Source organism: Protopterus annectens, chromosome 1.part1 (assembly GCF_019279795.1).
Source record: "Protopterus annectens isolate FY-2018-M chromosome 1.part1, PAN1.0, whole genome shotgun sequence".
NCBI classification, from domain to species: Eukaryota; Metazoa; Chordata; order Ceratodontiformes; family Protopteridae; genus Protopterus; species Protopterus annectens.
The window spans coordinates 379,313,970-379,330,326 of NC_056726.1; the positions used below are offsets into that span (position 1 = coordinate 379,313,970).

General features: G+C 41.9%; 1 protein-coding gene across 1 annotated transcript in view; it reads left to right on the top strand.

Moving 5' to 3' along the window:
* The window catches only part of LOC122814518 (rab11 family-interacting protein 4-like), a 319,471-nt gene that overhangs the window by 95,219 nt on the left and 207,895 nt on the right, over positions 1-16,357 (top strand). The window contains exon 2 of the mRNA XM_044087093.1: positions 8,258-8,397. Coding sequence (XP_043943028.1) covers positions 8,258-8,397 — 140 coding nt within the window. The remainder of the gene's footprint in view (positions 1-8,257; positions 8,398-16,357) is intronic.

Below are 16,357 nucleotides of genomic sequence, written 5' to 3' on the forward strand. Positions count from 1 at the left end.
CTCTGCAGTTTTTCATGCAAATGCGTTCATGGCTAGACTCTTAATACTGTGTAGTACTTCTTACCTAATACCTGCTCCTGTACTCATATCTGCCTAATGAGAATCCAGTCTTTGACAAACTTTAGCAAATGGTGTGCCATACAAGTCCAGCAAAGAAAATGTAACTTTTCTAGCCTACATTTGCACTTCCCTTCCCTTGATGCCATCCGTATGTTTACTCCATTTTCTACTTTCTTCCCCTGTTAAACTTCTTTGGATTTTAGCTGCATCATATGATTTTAGATTTATTGTTCATTTTCCCTGTAAGTGCTGGTTGGCAACTTATTTGCTTTTCAAGCTTCCTCGTATTTTCTTTTTTGTCTTTGCGGACTTTGCCAGTCATATCCTTCCTTGATCTATCAACCCATTGATTTCCATCACTGTTGGAAAGTTGACCAAGAAGGATGATTATTTAGGCAGCTATTTACGTCAGTTCAAAGTTTTTTCTGTTTTTCTTCCTCTTCTGCCTCTGCATACACTTGGCAAGGAGCTGGAGAAGTGAATACAGTGGGCTGTCTGCAGAAGTCATTCCCTCACTTTCAGAAGGGTTATTTCCCCCCGTCAGGCCTGCCACTCCCCTACAGCATGAGCAGTGGTCTCCGCTAGGGATACTGCACCACCTTGTGTGCCCGAGTGCATGCACGTGCACTCAAGAGGCACACAAGGTGGTGCATGCACTCGAGGCACACAAGGTGGTGCAGTATCGAGTGCATGCACGTGCACTCAAGAGGCACACAAGGTGGTGCATGCACTCGAGGCACACAAGGTGGTGCAGTATTGAGTGCATGCACGTGCACTCGAGGCACACAAGGTGGTGCATGCACTCGAGGCACACAAGGTTTTGCAGTATCGAGTGCATGCACATGCAAACCCCTCCTTTCCTTGGTAGATGGGAGTGGCCCAAGCCACTTTACTTCTCCCTGGGTCTTACATTGCTGGGGTTGCTAACCGTATCCCTGTCACATGGGTTACATTTCCTGCATTTTCTCCAAACAGCCCTTTCCCTCCCTGTTGTGGAAAAGCAGTGGCTGCTTTGAGCTCCTCCAGGGAGATTGCACCCTTCTGTGTCCCTCTCAGGACTGCTAATCAAACCTGGTCAGCTGGGTCTCAGTCGGGGCTCTTTATCTCTGTGCCACAGAGGAAGGTTATCCTTTTGCTGTAGTTGTAAAATTTTGTTACAAACTAAAATGCGCCTTGTCTTTTTTGCTGGGTTGTTTTCACCCTCTGGCCTCTTCTGAGATTTACTTTGCCCTTCAGTACTGTAACTAGGGCAAGGCAAATAGGGTGGTTGCCTCTGGCACAAACTGCAAAAGGCATGATTGTGGCTGATATACTGGCTCCTTAAATGAGTGTATATTTAGCTTTATGGGTTAGTAACTGTAGCAATGAGATATTATTCTGAGGCCTGTATATTTTATTCTGTTAGAGACTTATTCAGGCAATGCTTCCTTGAACACAGACCAGTAAATCCTATGCCTCTTGGAAAAACGATGTCCAAAAAAAGTAGTAGTAAAATGCAGGTTTAATAAACAATTTTCAGTCCACAGTTCCACAAACAAAACCACCAGCAAGTGACCACAGGTTAAACACTTTCATTCTCACTTTACAGGAACGTCCTCAGAACAAAAAACATCACTTCCTGGGTTATTTAAATATAATATACTTTGTCATGTGACCTGAAAACTTCCGGGATGGACTCCTCGGTCAGGCTTCAACATCTTCACAGTCCGTAACCTTATGTGTCACATATGACATTGCAGAGGGAGTTGTAAGAGGACCGGTGTCCAGTATAGTTAAGTATAACACTCCTGGCTGCACTGTGCATTTGATGAGAACACAATGATGACATTTTTTGGATGCATTGTTTAAAAGAACCATCGTTTCTTGAATCTGAAATTCTCCATTTTCAGTGCATGAAGGAAAAAAGACATTCCCTTTCAGCTTCTCCCCAGTATTCCTTTTCCAAGACACAAATGATTCAGAAAAAGCTTCTTTATTGCACCTCATAGTGCCTATAGCAAAAGGGGCTGAATCTGGTCAGTCCCAATTAATTAGGTCCCATGAATGCCTTTGGCCCAATGGCCATAGATGGCTATGATTTCAAGAAGGAAGTATTCTGTAGAAGGAGTTCATGCAGCTCCTACCTTCTAGTCCAACTGCAGCTTGTTGAAGGTGGTTGGGGGAGGTTCTCCTATACCACTCATTAACACAAGATTTGCAAACAGAAATGGCTGATGAAAATTATTAAAGATGGATGCCTCATCCCATTCATGCCTATCATATCCAGACCAAAATGCTTGTCTTTGCCTCTGCTGGATATGCTGCCCTATCATAGAGTACAAGTGAGGAAGAAGGTGCTGTTTCAAAGAAAAATATGTAGGTTCATAGATCATAAATTAGTACTAGGCTAACTGCCCTTGTGGGCCATTGTAAGCCTAGCCACTTAAACCCATGGGAGAATCAAACCTTGCACCTTGTGTCTGTAAGGAAAATATCTTAGCCATTATGCCAAAATCCCATTCCACATTCTTTTTGTGGTGCCTAAAAATGCCCCTCAGGCCCATATTTGATCTCTGTGACCTGACAACCTTCATCTCAAAATGATCAGTTCACAGGGTCATGCTGTGCAGTCTGTCCGCCCATGTTTATCAAGATGAGGTGGATACACTCATTCAGTTTTCAGGATGCTTACTTCTACAAAAGGCTTGCCAAAGCATCTTGGCAGTTCCTAGACTTTTTGGAATAGGAGCCAGTCATTAACTTTCAGTCTTTGCCATTTTCAGTCCCCTGTTTGTCAAAAGTTTGACAGTTGCAGTAATAGATCTCCACCCTCAGGGCCTCGGTGTATTTCTAAACTTAATTACTGCCTCGTCTCATCCAGGGTAGGGATTTTCTGCTGTGCTTCTTCCTCTGTTGGGAATCACAATCAATCTAGTGAAGTCGTAGTTCAACTCCACTAGAGAGATTGTAGTTCCAGTAAATACAATCACTACCAGAACTTGTTAAATTTATGTGTCTTTGGATAGAACATAATGCATGCTGCAGATGTGGTCCTTGATTAGTAGCGGACCTTTGTCTCAAAGCACTAGGTGTCATGACTGCTGCAGTATTTGTGATGCATTTCTCAAGGTTACATGTGACTATCTTACAACTGATGCTTTGTTTTCAATGGTCTCAGCAATGCATCTCTCCAGAGCTATTAATTCGGAGCTTGTTGCAATACTCTGCTTTGGTAGTTGGAGCTAAGCTTCTGTAGATTGGCACAAACAACAAGTGGCTGCCTGCAGTCTGTGCAGGATCTGTGTGATAGCAACTGATCATTGCCCAGTGGTGCAGCGAGTAGTATTGCCATCTCACAGTACTTGGGTCCTTAGTTAGCAAAGCTTTTGGCTGTGATCCCTTCTGTGAGGAGCCTACTTGACTTCCGTCTGTGTGGGCTTCATCCCAGCCCCTTGACTATAGAAGGAGATTTTGACACAAGCTTCATATGGAGAGCCCTATGTTTAGCCTCTGCCCTACCTAGTATAAAATCAGCCCTGCTCAGAGGTGTGCACAGGTGGTGTCTGCAAGTAGTACGCCTGTCTGCTTTAGAAAGCTGCAGAATCAGAATTCATTTGAGGGTGGGGGAGGACTTGAGTATCCGTTAATGCATACCTATTAGGGTCAGTATTTCAAAGATTATGGCTGATCCATTCTAGACAAAAATGACAGTCCTATATTATTTTTCATTTTTTTAAGCACATATTACACTTCATGCAAATGGAACAGGTATTTTTGTCTGAGCTATATATTAGAAGTAAGCCCTTGTTTAAGTTGTTATTTGTAATTAATAAAGGGTTCCTGTCAGCTGACCGAAGACGCAGGTTAGTGAATGCATCTTGGTCGAGCTGTAAACGCCGAAACAGCAAGATATCGAAGCGGCATGTAAGCAAATTCTTTCCCTGGGAAAGAATTCGCTTGGCCGCTTCGGTAGTTTGCCGTTTTCGGCACTGTAGTGTGGTCTCGGAGTTTCATGTTTTGAAGTGTTTTTTTTTTTTTTTTTTCCCTTGGGAAAAAAATTGCTGTACTGACAGTTCAGTTTTGTAAGCTTTCACTTACATGGGGTCGATTAATCACCGTTAGCTAACTTAAGCGTTCAGTGATCTAATATAGACCCTTAATAAACTATCATCCGATGTGTGTCAGAGCTGGACTTGTGGCTACAATGAGTATAAAGAGTGCTTCAGTTAGAGTTAATTATTTAATACAACTTTAAAATCTTCATACTCGGAACTCCACTCATTTCCTTTTGTTCGTATTTGAACAGTTGCATTAATATATAATTCTGTGGATTTTGTCATGTGCTCCTGTCCATATAACATTTTATCTTCAATATTTTCTGTCATAGGCAAGTACTAGGCTATCTGCCTGAGGGCATGTATAAGCCTAGCCAATATGTGTTGGCTTTTGCCGCCCCCTTGGATTAGTTCCCTGTGCCTCGGTCCAGAAGAGCCACTGCAGTGATCCCCGGGGTAAATTTTCGGTTTCCCATCCACTCATCAAGGTTTCTCTTGGAGTGTTAGTGAGAGGCTCTGCCTAATGTAGATTGGAATCCTGTTCCAAAGCATGGGGAGTCTCTGGGACAGTAATCTATCCCTCCAGCATGCCCTATTTATTGTTGTGGTGGGGTTTATATCCCTAGAGCATGTGGCTCTTGGGGATTTTTTTTTTTTTTTAGGTGGAGCATGTCCATCAATTCTGGGTTGGACATGGCCTTGTATGTCAGGCAGAGATCACCTCTTTGTAAGTGGTATGCAACTGAGTACAGCTGGAGTTTCTTCAGTTGGGCTGCATAGGGCATCTGTTTGAGGCCAGTAATCCTCTTGATGAGGTACTTCTGTCGTCTATCCAGCTGTTGCAGGTGTCTTCTAAGGTACATCCCAAATGGGGCGTTTTACTCTATGATGGGTCTGATGAGTGATTTTAGTAGAGGGACACAATAACCTCTTTTGTTCTAGATGTGAACCCTTTTGTGATTAAGGTGGGCCACATAGAAGGATTTTCTAACCACCTTGGCAATATGATTATCAAAGAAGAGATTACTATCTACTTGGGTCTCCAGATCCCTTATTACATTTTCTGTATTTAGGGGATTACCACTTATGTGGTAGTTTGTGGGTACTTTGTTTTTTCCAGAGGGGATGACTATGCACTTTTTGGCATTTAGCTTGAGGCCATGATTTTAACACCAGGTATCCGTCTCAGTAAGACCCTTCTGGAGGATGTCAGTATCGGCTGGAGAGTCAATTATGGCCCCCAGTTTGTAGTCGTCTGCGAACTTGGTCAGCCATAGTCCTCCTGTGTTTGCCTGTACCTCTGAGAAGTATATACCGAACAGGAGGGGTCCCAGGACTGAGCCCTGGGGGATGCCACTTGTAACAGGTTTAGAGTCTGACCTAGAGCCTGCAACTCTCACCATGTGGGTTCTATCCATGAGCCAATTGACAACCCATCTCATGATGTGGGGGTTTATGTTCAGGCTGGTGAGCTTGTCTATAATACTAGAATGGGGTATGGTGTCAGAAGCCTTTGCGAGGTCTAGGTAGGCTGTGTGGACCTCCTTTCCCTCGTCTAAAGCCTTGGTAACTGTCTCAAAGAAATCCACCAGGTTTACGAGGCATGATCTGCCCTTAACAAAGACAAACTGGGTAGGGTCCAATGTTTGAAGGTTCCCAATGTCTCTGTTAATGAATTCCATGATGATGTGCTCCATAACCTTGCAGATCAGGCTAGTCAGGCTTATAGGGTGATAGTTCCCGGGGTCCATTGTAGCTCCACCTTTGCGGAGCGGGATAACTGTTGCTGTGCACCACTCTATGGGTACATAGCCTGTAGAGAGGCTGAGTTTGAACAGTGTGTTTAGGTGAGGAGTTAGTTCATTTTGGAGCTCGTGTAAGACACAGCCTGGGACACTGTCTGGTCCCATTGAAGCTGTATTTTTAGCTTTGGATGGGGCTGTTTTAACCTGTGTGTCAGTGATTGCTGGGGATCTACATTCTTCTGGTATGGTTATGGGCCCTTTAGGGGGTGAGAAGGGGTGAAGTTTGCACTAAACCTCTCTGCCAGAATGTTGGCAATATCAGTTGGTTCAGTGTATTTTGTGCCATTCTGCACTAACTCAGGGCAGATCTGAGAGTTTCCACTTAGGTTCTTGACATAGCTAAGGAATGCTTTGTGGTAATCTTTGGAGTCCTTGGCAATTTTTCTTTCGAAGCTAGCCTTGGATGATTTTATTAGGGATCGTAGTTTCTTGCTGATACTGACCAGGGATGTCTTTCCTTCTTGGGATTTTACTCTTTTCTGCACTAGTTTCCTCCTTCTATTGTATAGCTTGTTTATGGCAGGGGTCCACCAGACTGGTTTCCTTATCTTGAACGAGTGAGGCCTGGTTTTGCTTGGGATAGCACGATCCATGCATTCTTGCAGGTGCTCAGAGTGCCTTTGTAAGGGATTCAGAAGCTTGGACAGCATTGTCCTTTAGCATGGGGGCTGTGAACCTTTCCACCTCTGTGTTAAGTAACATGAAGTTTACTTTTGAAAAGTTTTTCACGGTGGTTTCCTTGATTGGGGGTGGGGGCAGAATGTGGAATTCCAGAGTGATTAGTCTATGGTCTGATCTAACCAACGAGGATTTGACCTCCAGTGTAGAACACCGTTCGCCCATGTTGGTGATGACCAGATCCAATATGTTGTCACCTCTGGTGGGGGTGTTGACCAGTTGATCCAGGGAGTTCGAGTTTATAAATTCTAGGAAGCGTTGGGCAAGAGAGTTAGTACTTGAGTAGTTCTCCAAGTTAATGTTTGGGTAATTGAATTCACCCCATATTAGGGTGTTTGGTAGGACCTTCATATTTTCCAGTGTCTCCAGAAATGCAGAATGGGGGTCCTGGGTCATGGTGGGTGATCTATAGCAAGCTACAATTTGAATTGCAGTTTTGCTAGTTGTTAGTTGCACATGGATGATCTCTGAGTCATTGTGCTGTGCCACTAACCTGGAGGTGTTGGTATCCTTGATGAATATCGATGCACCCCCACCTTTTGTGTTTCGATCAAGTATGGTATGAGTTAGCCTGGTAGTGCTGGAGTGCTCTCTGGAGCCTTAAACCAGTTACTGCACAGATATCAATGTTCTCCATACTGAGGAGTGCCTTGAGTGCATGCATTTTGAAGTTTAGACTTCTGGCGTTGAGTAGCATTACCCTCAGTTTTTGGTTACTTGTGCTATTTATGGTGGTGGGTTTGTCTTTTGAGCCTTGCCTAAAAAAGGCACTATGGAGGCGGCAAAAGCCTTGACCAGTATTCGAAAGCCTAAGGGTGACCGGTGCAAGCCATCTCTTGCGAAGCAACGTGGCTTATCGAGCATGTCATCCCAGGTGGACAGATACTGGATCCCCTTTGAATGACACCAGAAGTTTAGTCAATTGTTGAAATTGATCATTTTTTCTTTATACTGTGGCATCATTCTTGGTGAGGGCAGGATGCTACTCAGGGTCAGGGTCATACCCTAGTAAACGGCTCCAAGTCCGTGAGCACTCCACAAAAAAACACCATTAGGAACAGCAGTAAAGTTTTTATTCCACAGAATTTAGCACTTTTGTCGTACTAGCATTACTGGAATAGAGCAAAACATTAGCATAGTTAAAACAAATATATTCAACATTGTTCATATCTGTACATATTTGAATTCATTGCGTATTTGGCATTGTTCATATATATGTATAGTTTAAATGAACAGTTGAATACCAAGTGATGCAGAAAGTCCACTCCCAGAACATAATGTAACATTAACAGGTGATTTGTAAATCTGCTGTGTGAGTAGCTAACGAAACTAAGACAGTAGTACAGAACTGATTAGAAAGTAGGAGAGATGTCAAGTCCGAGAGTCAGCAAGTATGATGCTAACTAATGGCCACTTCATCTGACAGCAGAAGCCAGTGATGCAGTTGGATATATCAGTTTACAAATACTGGACAGAAGTCTGTGTGGTTCCTTCTCAAGTTTATTAGCAAATATAAAGTTTATGGGTTATATAATAAATGCTTATAAGAAACCTTAATGAGTAGTTCAGCATAGTAGTAAAATGCATACATGAATAATACTATCTACTGGCTTAACATGAATGGAAACCAAAATAAACCGTTTGCCATTTAGGTTAATTATTTGTTAATTTGTTGTACAGTTTTCAGATGTTCACCACAGGGATGAAACAGCAAATAACCTAGAAGATGAGTGGCTGGATGATGACCAGCAGCATGTGAGTAGCAACACCAGTACCGAAGACGGCATTGGCAGTTCTTTCGATTCGACCCAGTGGGACGGGTAAGGCATTTTAAAAGTGCAATAGTTGTTTCTTGTGCTTGCTCTTGCATCTACCTAATACCTCATTTCTAGGATATTACAATCCCACTTTAAATGCGAGTAGGTCACATTATGCTAATAAACAGATTTATGGACAATCCCAGCATCCTTTACTGACATAACAGATTCTCAAATAGATACTGTCAAGATTTGCACCCACGACTGCCCAGTCATTTTGCTCAGTGATGTTAAGAATATCTGTAGTCACCAGCATTTCAGGTAAATAGCTTCTACTTATTTGTGCATAGCATAAAACAGTGTTAACATGTATTTCTTTACTTTCTTTGTCCAGTTGGCTGCAATTATGAAAGTATGCAAATGTCTGCCTCCATGATTACCAGGTGAATGACTTTGTGAAGCTGAATGATTTTTTCTGGGTTAATTGCTACCAAAAATAAATAATAATATGTTATTTTGCTCTAAAAGGTTGACATTTGATGAACTTAAAATTTTTGAGGTAACACTCTCTTTTTCTTTTCTGTAAAAGTGGCCTACTATGAGCCTAATAGAGTTCGCCCAAATGTTTGGTGTGCTTTTTCTGGTCTCAATGACATCTTTTATATGAAGGAGATCCCTGTTCTGACACCACTAATGGTTACTCTGTCATCTTACTGACCAGTACTGCTAAACCAGAACTGGAAACACGAACACAAACTTGGAAACACAAAAGTCTTCTCAACTGACCAGAAATCCACTTTATTGTAGAACACAAAAGTACTGAAAACTGAATAAGATTAAGTGCTTTTCATTTAACACTTTGGCTAAACTTCTTCAGATAAACATCACCTAAAATTACATGCTTATAAAACACTGCTCATTAAGTTTAATTAGACAAGTGTTTAAAATCAATTAACTTTGAAAATCACTATGGGTGTCTTTTTACAGAGAACCGAGTACCTAGTTTAAACCTCAGCTAAATGTGCTTCTTTCCTACTATCTGCTGGTATGTAATGTATACAGGAAAATATAAAAAAGTATGTATATAATCAAATGTATATAAATATATATATATATATATTTTACCAATCCAAATGTAACAGTATGCATGTATAAGTAAAATATCACTCTACGAACAATGAGTAACATCTTCACACCAGTGTGTTACATAACTCAGTTAACTAAAACATTTACTAAGTGTTTACATGTTGGACATGTCTATAACGACAGTGTAATGGCACTTCCAATGTCTATGGTAACCCCCCTGAACGTGACAGGATGCACAGAAGTGAGCAACACTAAACCTCAATTTACTTTAAGCTACTGCGCCTCTCTATGCACCAATATGTAACACTGCCTTTCTTTTCTTTGTGTCCCATCCCCAGTGACTTGAGCAGCAGTTCATGTAATTTATAAACTTTTTAAGCAGCTCTTCAGAAGGTAGTGTGTAAGGTAGTGTGTGAAGATTTTTTTAATGGCATCCTTTAATTTTAGTTAGCTGCCAACACAGAGACTGAAATTTTCAATAATTTTCACTTGTAACAGTAAATAGTAATTTCCTGCTTTTTAGGTGTATGGTATTCCTGCCCCCCCCCCCCTCAACCTACCCCTATGCACACGCATTCAGTCTCAGTCATAGGTACAGATTTGTCCTTGTAACAGAAAAAAGTAATAATCAAGTGCTTACCAAAAGAACACGGCTAACAAAAAATAATTACCTACATTTTTTCCTCATATAACTCCAATCCTATTAAATGTCCTTATTTAAGATGTTCTAATTCTAAGCTGGCTGTGACAGGATACTGAAAGAAAATAAATGGCAAGGTAGGTACTGTACTGTGGCTTGGTCAAAGTGCATTATAGGTTCATAGGTAGGTACTAGGCTATTCATAGGTAGGTACTCTTACGGGTACAGACGAGTACCAGTAAGAGTGAAAGGGAAGGTCTACAAGAGGGTAGTGAGACCAGCTATGTTATATGGGTTGGAGACGGTGGCATTGACAAAAAGGCAGGAGTTAGAGCTGGATGTGGCAGAGTTAAAGATGTTAAGATTTGCACTGGGTTTGATGAGGGTGAACAGGATTAGGAATAAGTATATTAGAGGGCCTTCCCCGGTTGGAAGGTTTGGAGACAAAGCCAGAGAGGCAAGATTACATTGGTTTGGACATGTGCTGATGAGGGATGCTGAGTTGTTGTTTGTCTTTTTGGCTTTTTCCTGGTAAGGGGTCACCACAGCAGAACTCCAGTCCGCTAATGGATTGGCAGAAGATTTTTACAAAACGCCGAGGTGCCAGCTCGATGCCCAACCTTCAACGAAGGCACGCCCATTTACGCACACATGTCTTTCGAACGCTACCCAACCATGGGGAGGACATGCAGACTCCACAGAGAAGGCACTCTCAAGCCACGCCAAGAATCGAACGGGAGAACCTCTTGCTGTGAGGTAACAATGCTACCACCGTGGCTGGGAAAAAGACGCGAAGGATGAAGCTACCAGGTAACAGGAAAAGAGGAAGGCCTAAGATAAGGTTTATGGATGTGGTGGTGAGAGAGGACATGCAGGTGGTTGGTGTGATAGAGCAAGATGCAGAGGACAGGAAGAAATGGAAACGGATGATCCACTGTGGCGACCCCTAATGGGAACAGCCGAAAGATGATGATGAGGTAGGTACTAGGCTATTGGCCCTGGGGCCTATATAAACCTAGCCAAAAAGGTTCCCTGGCTTTTGCCACCCAAGAAAATTAATTTCCTGTGCCCCTGTCAAGCGGTGCCACAGAAGTGATCCCTGGGGGTGAATTTTCTATTTCCCATCCAGTCATTAAGATTTTTCTTAAAGAGGGTCAATGAGGAGCTTTGACATGAATGGGTAGTTTGTTCCAGAGTTTGGGAAGTCTCTAGGATGGAAATCTATCCCTCCAGCATGTTCTGTTTATTGTGGTGACAAGGTTTAGGTCCCTGAATCATAAGTTTCGGAGAGACTGGGATTTGTTTAAGTATAGCATGTCCAACAGCTCTGGGTTTGACATAGCTTTGTATGTTAAGCAGAGATCACCTCTGAGTAGGCGATATGTGACTGAGTAGAGCTTCAGTTTTTTCAGACTGTCTGCATATGGCATCTGTTTGAGGCCAGTAATCCTCTTAGTGAGGTATTTCTGTGACCTTTCCAGTTGTTGTAGGTGTCTTGAGATACATGCCAAATGGGGCATTGTACTCTATAATGGGTCTGATGAGGGATGAGTAGAGAGGAACAATGACCACCTTTTTTCTAGAGGAGAACCCTTTTGTGATGAGGTGTGCCACATAGAAGGATTTTCTGACTAATGAGGCAATGTGGTTATCAAAGGAGAGACTACTTGTCCACCTGTGTCCCGAGGTCACATCACACTTTCATTGTTTAGTGAGCTACCGCCTATGTGGTAGTTCATGGATACCGAGTTTTTCCCAAAGGGGATGACAGTGCACTTCTGGGCATTGAGCTTGAGGCCATGACTTTGACACCAAGCATCTGTTTCTATGAGGCCCTTTTGTAGAATGTCTACATCATTAGGTGATTCTGTTATGACTACCCGTTTGCAATCCTCTGCAAACTTTGTTAGCCAAAGACCTTCTGTGTTGGTCTGCACTTCAGAGAAGTGGATGCTGAAAAGGAGAGGATCCAGGATCGAACCCTGTGGTACTCCACTCGTCACTGGTCTGAAGTCAGACTTTGAGTCGGTTACTTTTACTGCGTGGGTTCTGTCAGTGAGCCAGTTGGCCACCCATCTTGTGACCTAGGAATTTATGCCCAGTTTAGTGAGTTTATCTATAATTCCAGAGTGGGGGATGGTATCAAAAGCCTCAGCGAGGTCAAGATAGGCTGTGTGCACTACCTTGCCCTTGTCTATGGCTCTAGTGACTGCTTAAAAGAAAGTCAGTCAGGTTTAGTAGACATGATCTACTTTTTACAAACCCAAACTGAGTGGGGTCCAGGGTTTGGAGGTTACCTATGTCTTTGTTTATAAGCTCCAAGGTGATACGTTCCATGGCCTTGCAGCCAAGTTTGTCAGGCTAATGGGGTGGTAGATTACAGGGTCTGTGGTGGCGCCGCCTTTGTAGAGTGGGATAACCGTCACTGTGTGTCATTCATTAGGCACATAGCCTGAGGTGAGGCTATGATTGAACATGGTACTTTGGTGGGGTGCCAGTTTGTTCTGTAGTTCATGCAGTACGCAGCCTGGAATGTTTCTGGTCCCATGGATGCTGTATTCTTGGTTTGGAGAGTGCAGTCTTTACTTGTTCATCTGTGATTACAGGGGCTTTGCATTCTTCTGGAATTAAGATGGGCCCTTTGGAGGGTATCTGCCAGGATGTTGGCAATATCGGTTGGTTCTGTATATTTAGTGCCGATGTGCTGTAGCTCAGAGCAGATCTAAGTGTTGCCATTGAGATTCTTGACATAGCTGTAGAATGCTTTGTGGTTGTCTTTGGAATCAGTCATGATTTTATTTTCATAACTGGCTTTGGAGGATTTTATGAGGGATCTCAGCTTCTTGCTGAGGCTGACCAGGGAGTTCCTCCAATTTTGGGATTTTACTCTCTTTTTTGCAACAGCTTCTTCCTTCTGGTGTAGAGTTTGTTTATGGTAGGGGACCACCAGATTGGCTTCCTTTTTTTGGAGGATAGCGTCTTGGTTCTGTTGGGGATGGCATGATCCATGCACTCATGTATGTGCTCATACAGTGCATTTGTGTAAGATTCAGCAGTCATACCTCTATTTTACGTCTGCATGGGTGTCGTGAAGTTTACCCCTTCTGTCTTAAGAAGCATGAAGTTAGCTTTGGAGTAGTTTTTGACAGTGGTTTCCTTAATGGGGGGTGGGGATGGGATATGGATGTGAAGGGTGATTAGCTTGTGGTTCTGACCAGCGAGGAGTTGACGTCTGGTGTGGAACACCGGTTGCCCATATCGGTAATTACCAAGTCCAGGATATTGCTGCCCCTGGTGGGGGTGTGGACAAGCTGATCCAAGGCATTGGAATTTATGAATTCCAGAAAAAGTTGAGTGAATGAGTTGGTACATGAATAGTTTTCCCAATTGATGGTGGGGTAGTTGAAATCACCCATAATTAAGGTATTGGGTTGTACCATAATGTTTTCCAGTATCTTAAGAAATGAAGAGTGTGAATTCTGGGGCATGGTGGGGGATCTGTAACAAGCTACAACCTGGATTGCAGTCTTGTCCAGTGTTAGTTGCATTTGGATAATTTTGGATGCATTATGTTGAGCAACTAGCCTGGAGGTGTGGATATCCTTAATGACTGTGGACACGCCTCCACCTTTAGTGTTTCGGACCAGGTTAGGTGGCCGAAAGGTGTGGTATGAATTATGGCCAGGCAATGCTGGGGTGCTCTCTGGAGCCTTGAGCCAGGTATCTGAAACTGCACAGATATCTATGTTCTCCATTTTAAGGAGTGCCTCAAGTGAGTGCATTTTGAGGTTTAGACTTCCAGCATTGAGTAGCATTGCCCTCAGAGTTTGCTTGCTTGTACCTGTTACGGTGGTGAATTTAGCATTTGAACTTTGCCTAAAAAAGGCACTATAGTGATGGCAAGAGCCTTGGCCAGTATTCGGAATGCTAGGGGTGACAGGTGCAGGCCATCTCTGGCAAAGCATTGTGGTCTGTCGACCATGTCATCCCAGGCAGGCAGATACTGGATCCCCTTAGAATGACACCAGATGCTTAGCCAATTGCTGAAGTAGAAGCAGCTTTTGTAGGTAAATAATTTCATTAGAGCCAACAAGATGAGAGAGAACATTTTCACAGTTGCTTATTTCTCTTCATGAAAATATGTGTAATGCATTCATTTTATTTGTATTGCACTGTATTGTATGTTTTACCACATCCATTTTGTATTGAATGTTGTATTTTTACTTTGACAATTTTATTGTGTATATTGTTTCTCTGTTAACTGTCCATTGGAGCTTTTCTCCGCGGGCCTCCACTGATAACAGGCTCTTCGTGGCCCAGTGGACATCCCCGGTTATCAAACTAAAATAAATAAACACATGTTCTATGCTATTTGGAGCACAATAAATTATAAGGGAATATATGCCAAGTATGTAGTGTCTTAGGAGAATTAGCACTACTCGGAAATTATCCATTTTCATCTCATAGTTGTCTCTTTTTTTAAATAAAAGCAAATAACCTTCCTCTTGGAACTAATGGGGCTGTAAAATGCCAGCAACTAGTTTTTCATTTGTGAAATTCCCTTTGCAACAAGAAACTTGAGTAATTCCCCATAATATGAGATCCCAGACAAGCAAATCACCTTTTTTTTGTTGCAAACCACAAGTGCTTAATTTACAGATATTACAACTGATAGGGTACTGCAGATACTAATCAGGATTGCTATTACATATGAATAATAATATGATTTGCACCTATAAACTTAAGGGGGTACATTGTTGCTTTGTAATGCAGGAAGAATACCAGTCCTACCTTAGTTATGAGCTCAGATGTAGACCTGCTACTGATCATAATATGCTTTGTTGAAATCAGGTTTCAAGGTTTTGCAACATTAAAAACTAAGTACATTGCTAAAGACAATTGCAGTGGGACAAGTCCCTCAACTCCAAAGTATTGTGACCATAGAGCTGAGTGTACTAAATTGTATGATTAAATACTCTACTCTATACAGTCTGCATGGGGGACAGTGTAAAAGTAGCCTTCTTTCAGCAATACTATATTTGTATACTTTCTGAATTTTATTCCCTTTTAGTGTAGTATGTGACAAAACGGTCTGTGATGCTGTGATTTTTCCTGTTGCTGTATGCATTAGAAATTGGAGCAAGTTCCATCAGTCATTTAGACCGCTATCAGACTCCTCTAGCCATGAAACCTGAACAAGACAGGAGCAACCAAGTACATAAAGAAATGTTATTCAGTTAAGGCTGAGCAGCTGTTTTATGAGAAGTCTGTTTAGTTGCTGTGTGATAAAAGTGAAGAATTCCTTATGTTTCTGTAATGGTGTTGCTGTTGGGCATTTTGTGAACCTTTACTTGAAAAGCATAATGAACTGGTCAGATGCAGTAATGTCTACTAAAAATGACTTTGCAGAAATACAATAAGTTGTTTACTCAATTTACCACAAATATTTCATGTTGCACAATTTGTAGTCTTAAAGTAAGAGACATCGAGAATACAACAAATAGAATTTAAGACTGAAAACTGCCTATAGCACTTTCAACTTGTTTACCCGATGGCCAGAATATTAACTGCAATGATCACTAGCAGATAACCGCTAGGAAAAGTACGCCATCTTTCACAACACTGGAAAATGGAATGAGGAAGGGTTATAGGCACCTGTGATTACATCAGCCGAAGGTCAGAATCTGCCCTACCACATTCTGTTTGAAGTTGACAGCGGATTTAGTATTTAAGCTTGTAAAATGGAGAGCATCAGATTTGCAAAGAAATCACTTTTAAAGCTGATAAGTGTATGGAAATCAAGTAAGTTAAGTCACAATGCAGCAATTTAGGAGTCCTTTAAGTACATCTTGTACAGACCATGTACGGAGTGCAGTCATGTACATAACAAGGGCAACAATTCATTTATAAATGCTATTAAAGATGTAGCACGTGTGTAAACAAATGTTCTTGTAAATGTTTTTAAGATCGAATATAAATGAATAATGCAAAATAAAGGACCGTTGGTAGAACAGTGTGAGAACTTAAATGGAACTGGGAAATGAAAGCATGCAGAACTATTTTTTTTTAATATAGATTAAACTTCAGTTTTATATGCCATGTTTTAAAGTGAGATGGTAAGAAGCCTGTGCCTTGACAAACAATTTAGCAAGTCCTCTGCACCAGATTCAGTTAGTGTAAATAAGACGTGCAATTTTGCAAGAGTAGCTTTCTTTTTGTCACAAACAACTGTCTGTAAATTCAGAATTTGGCTCATTTCTGTATGTTTGCTATTGCCCAATTTAGTATAGGATTTAG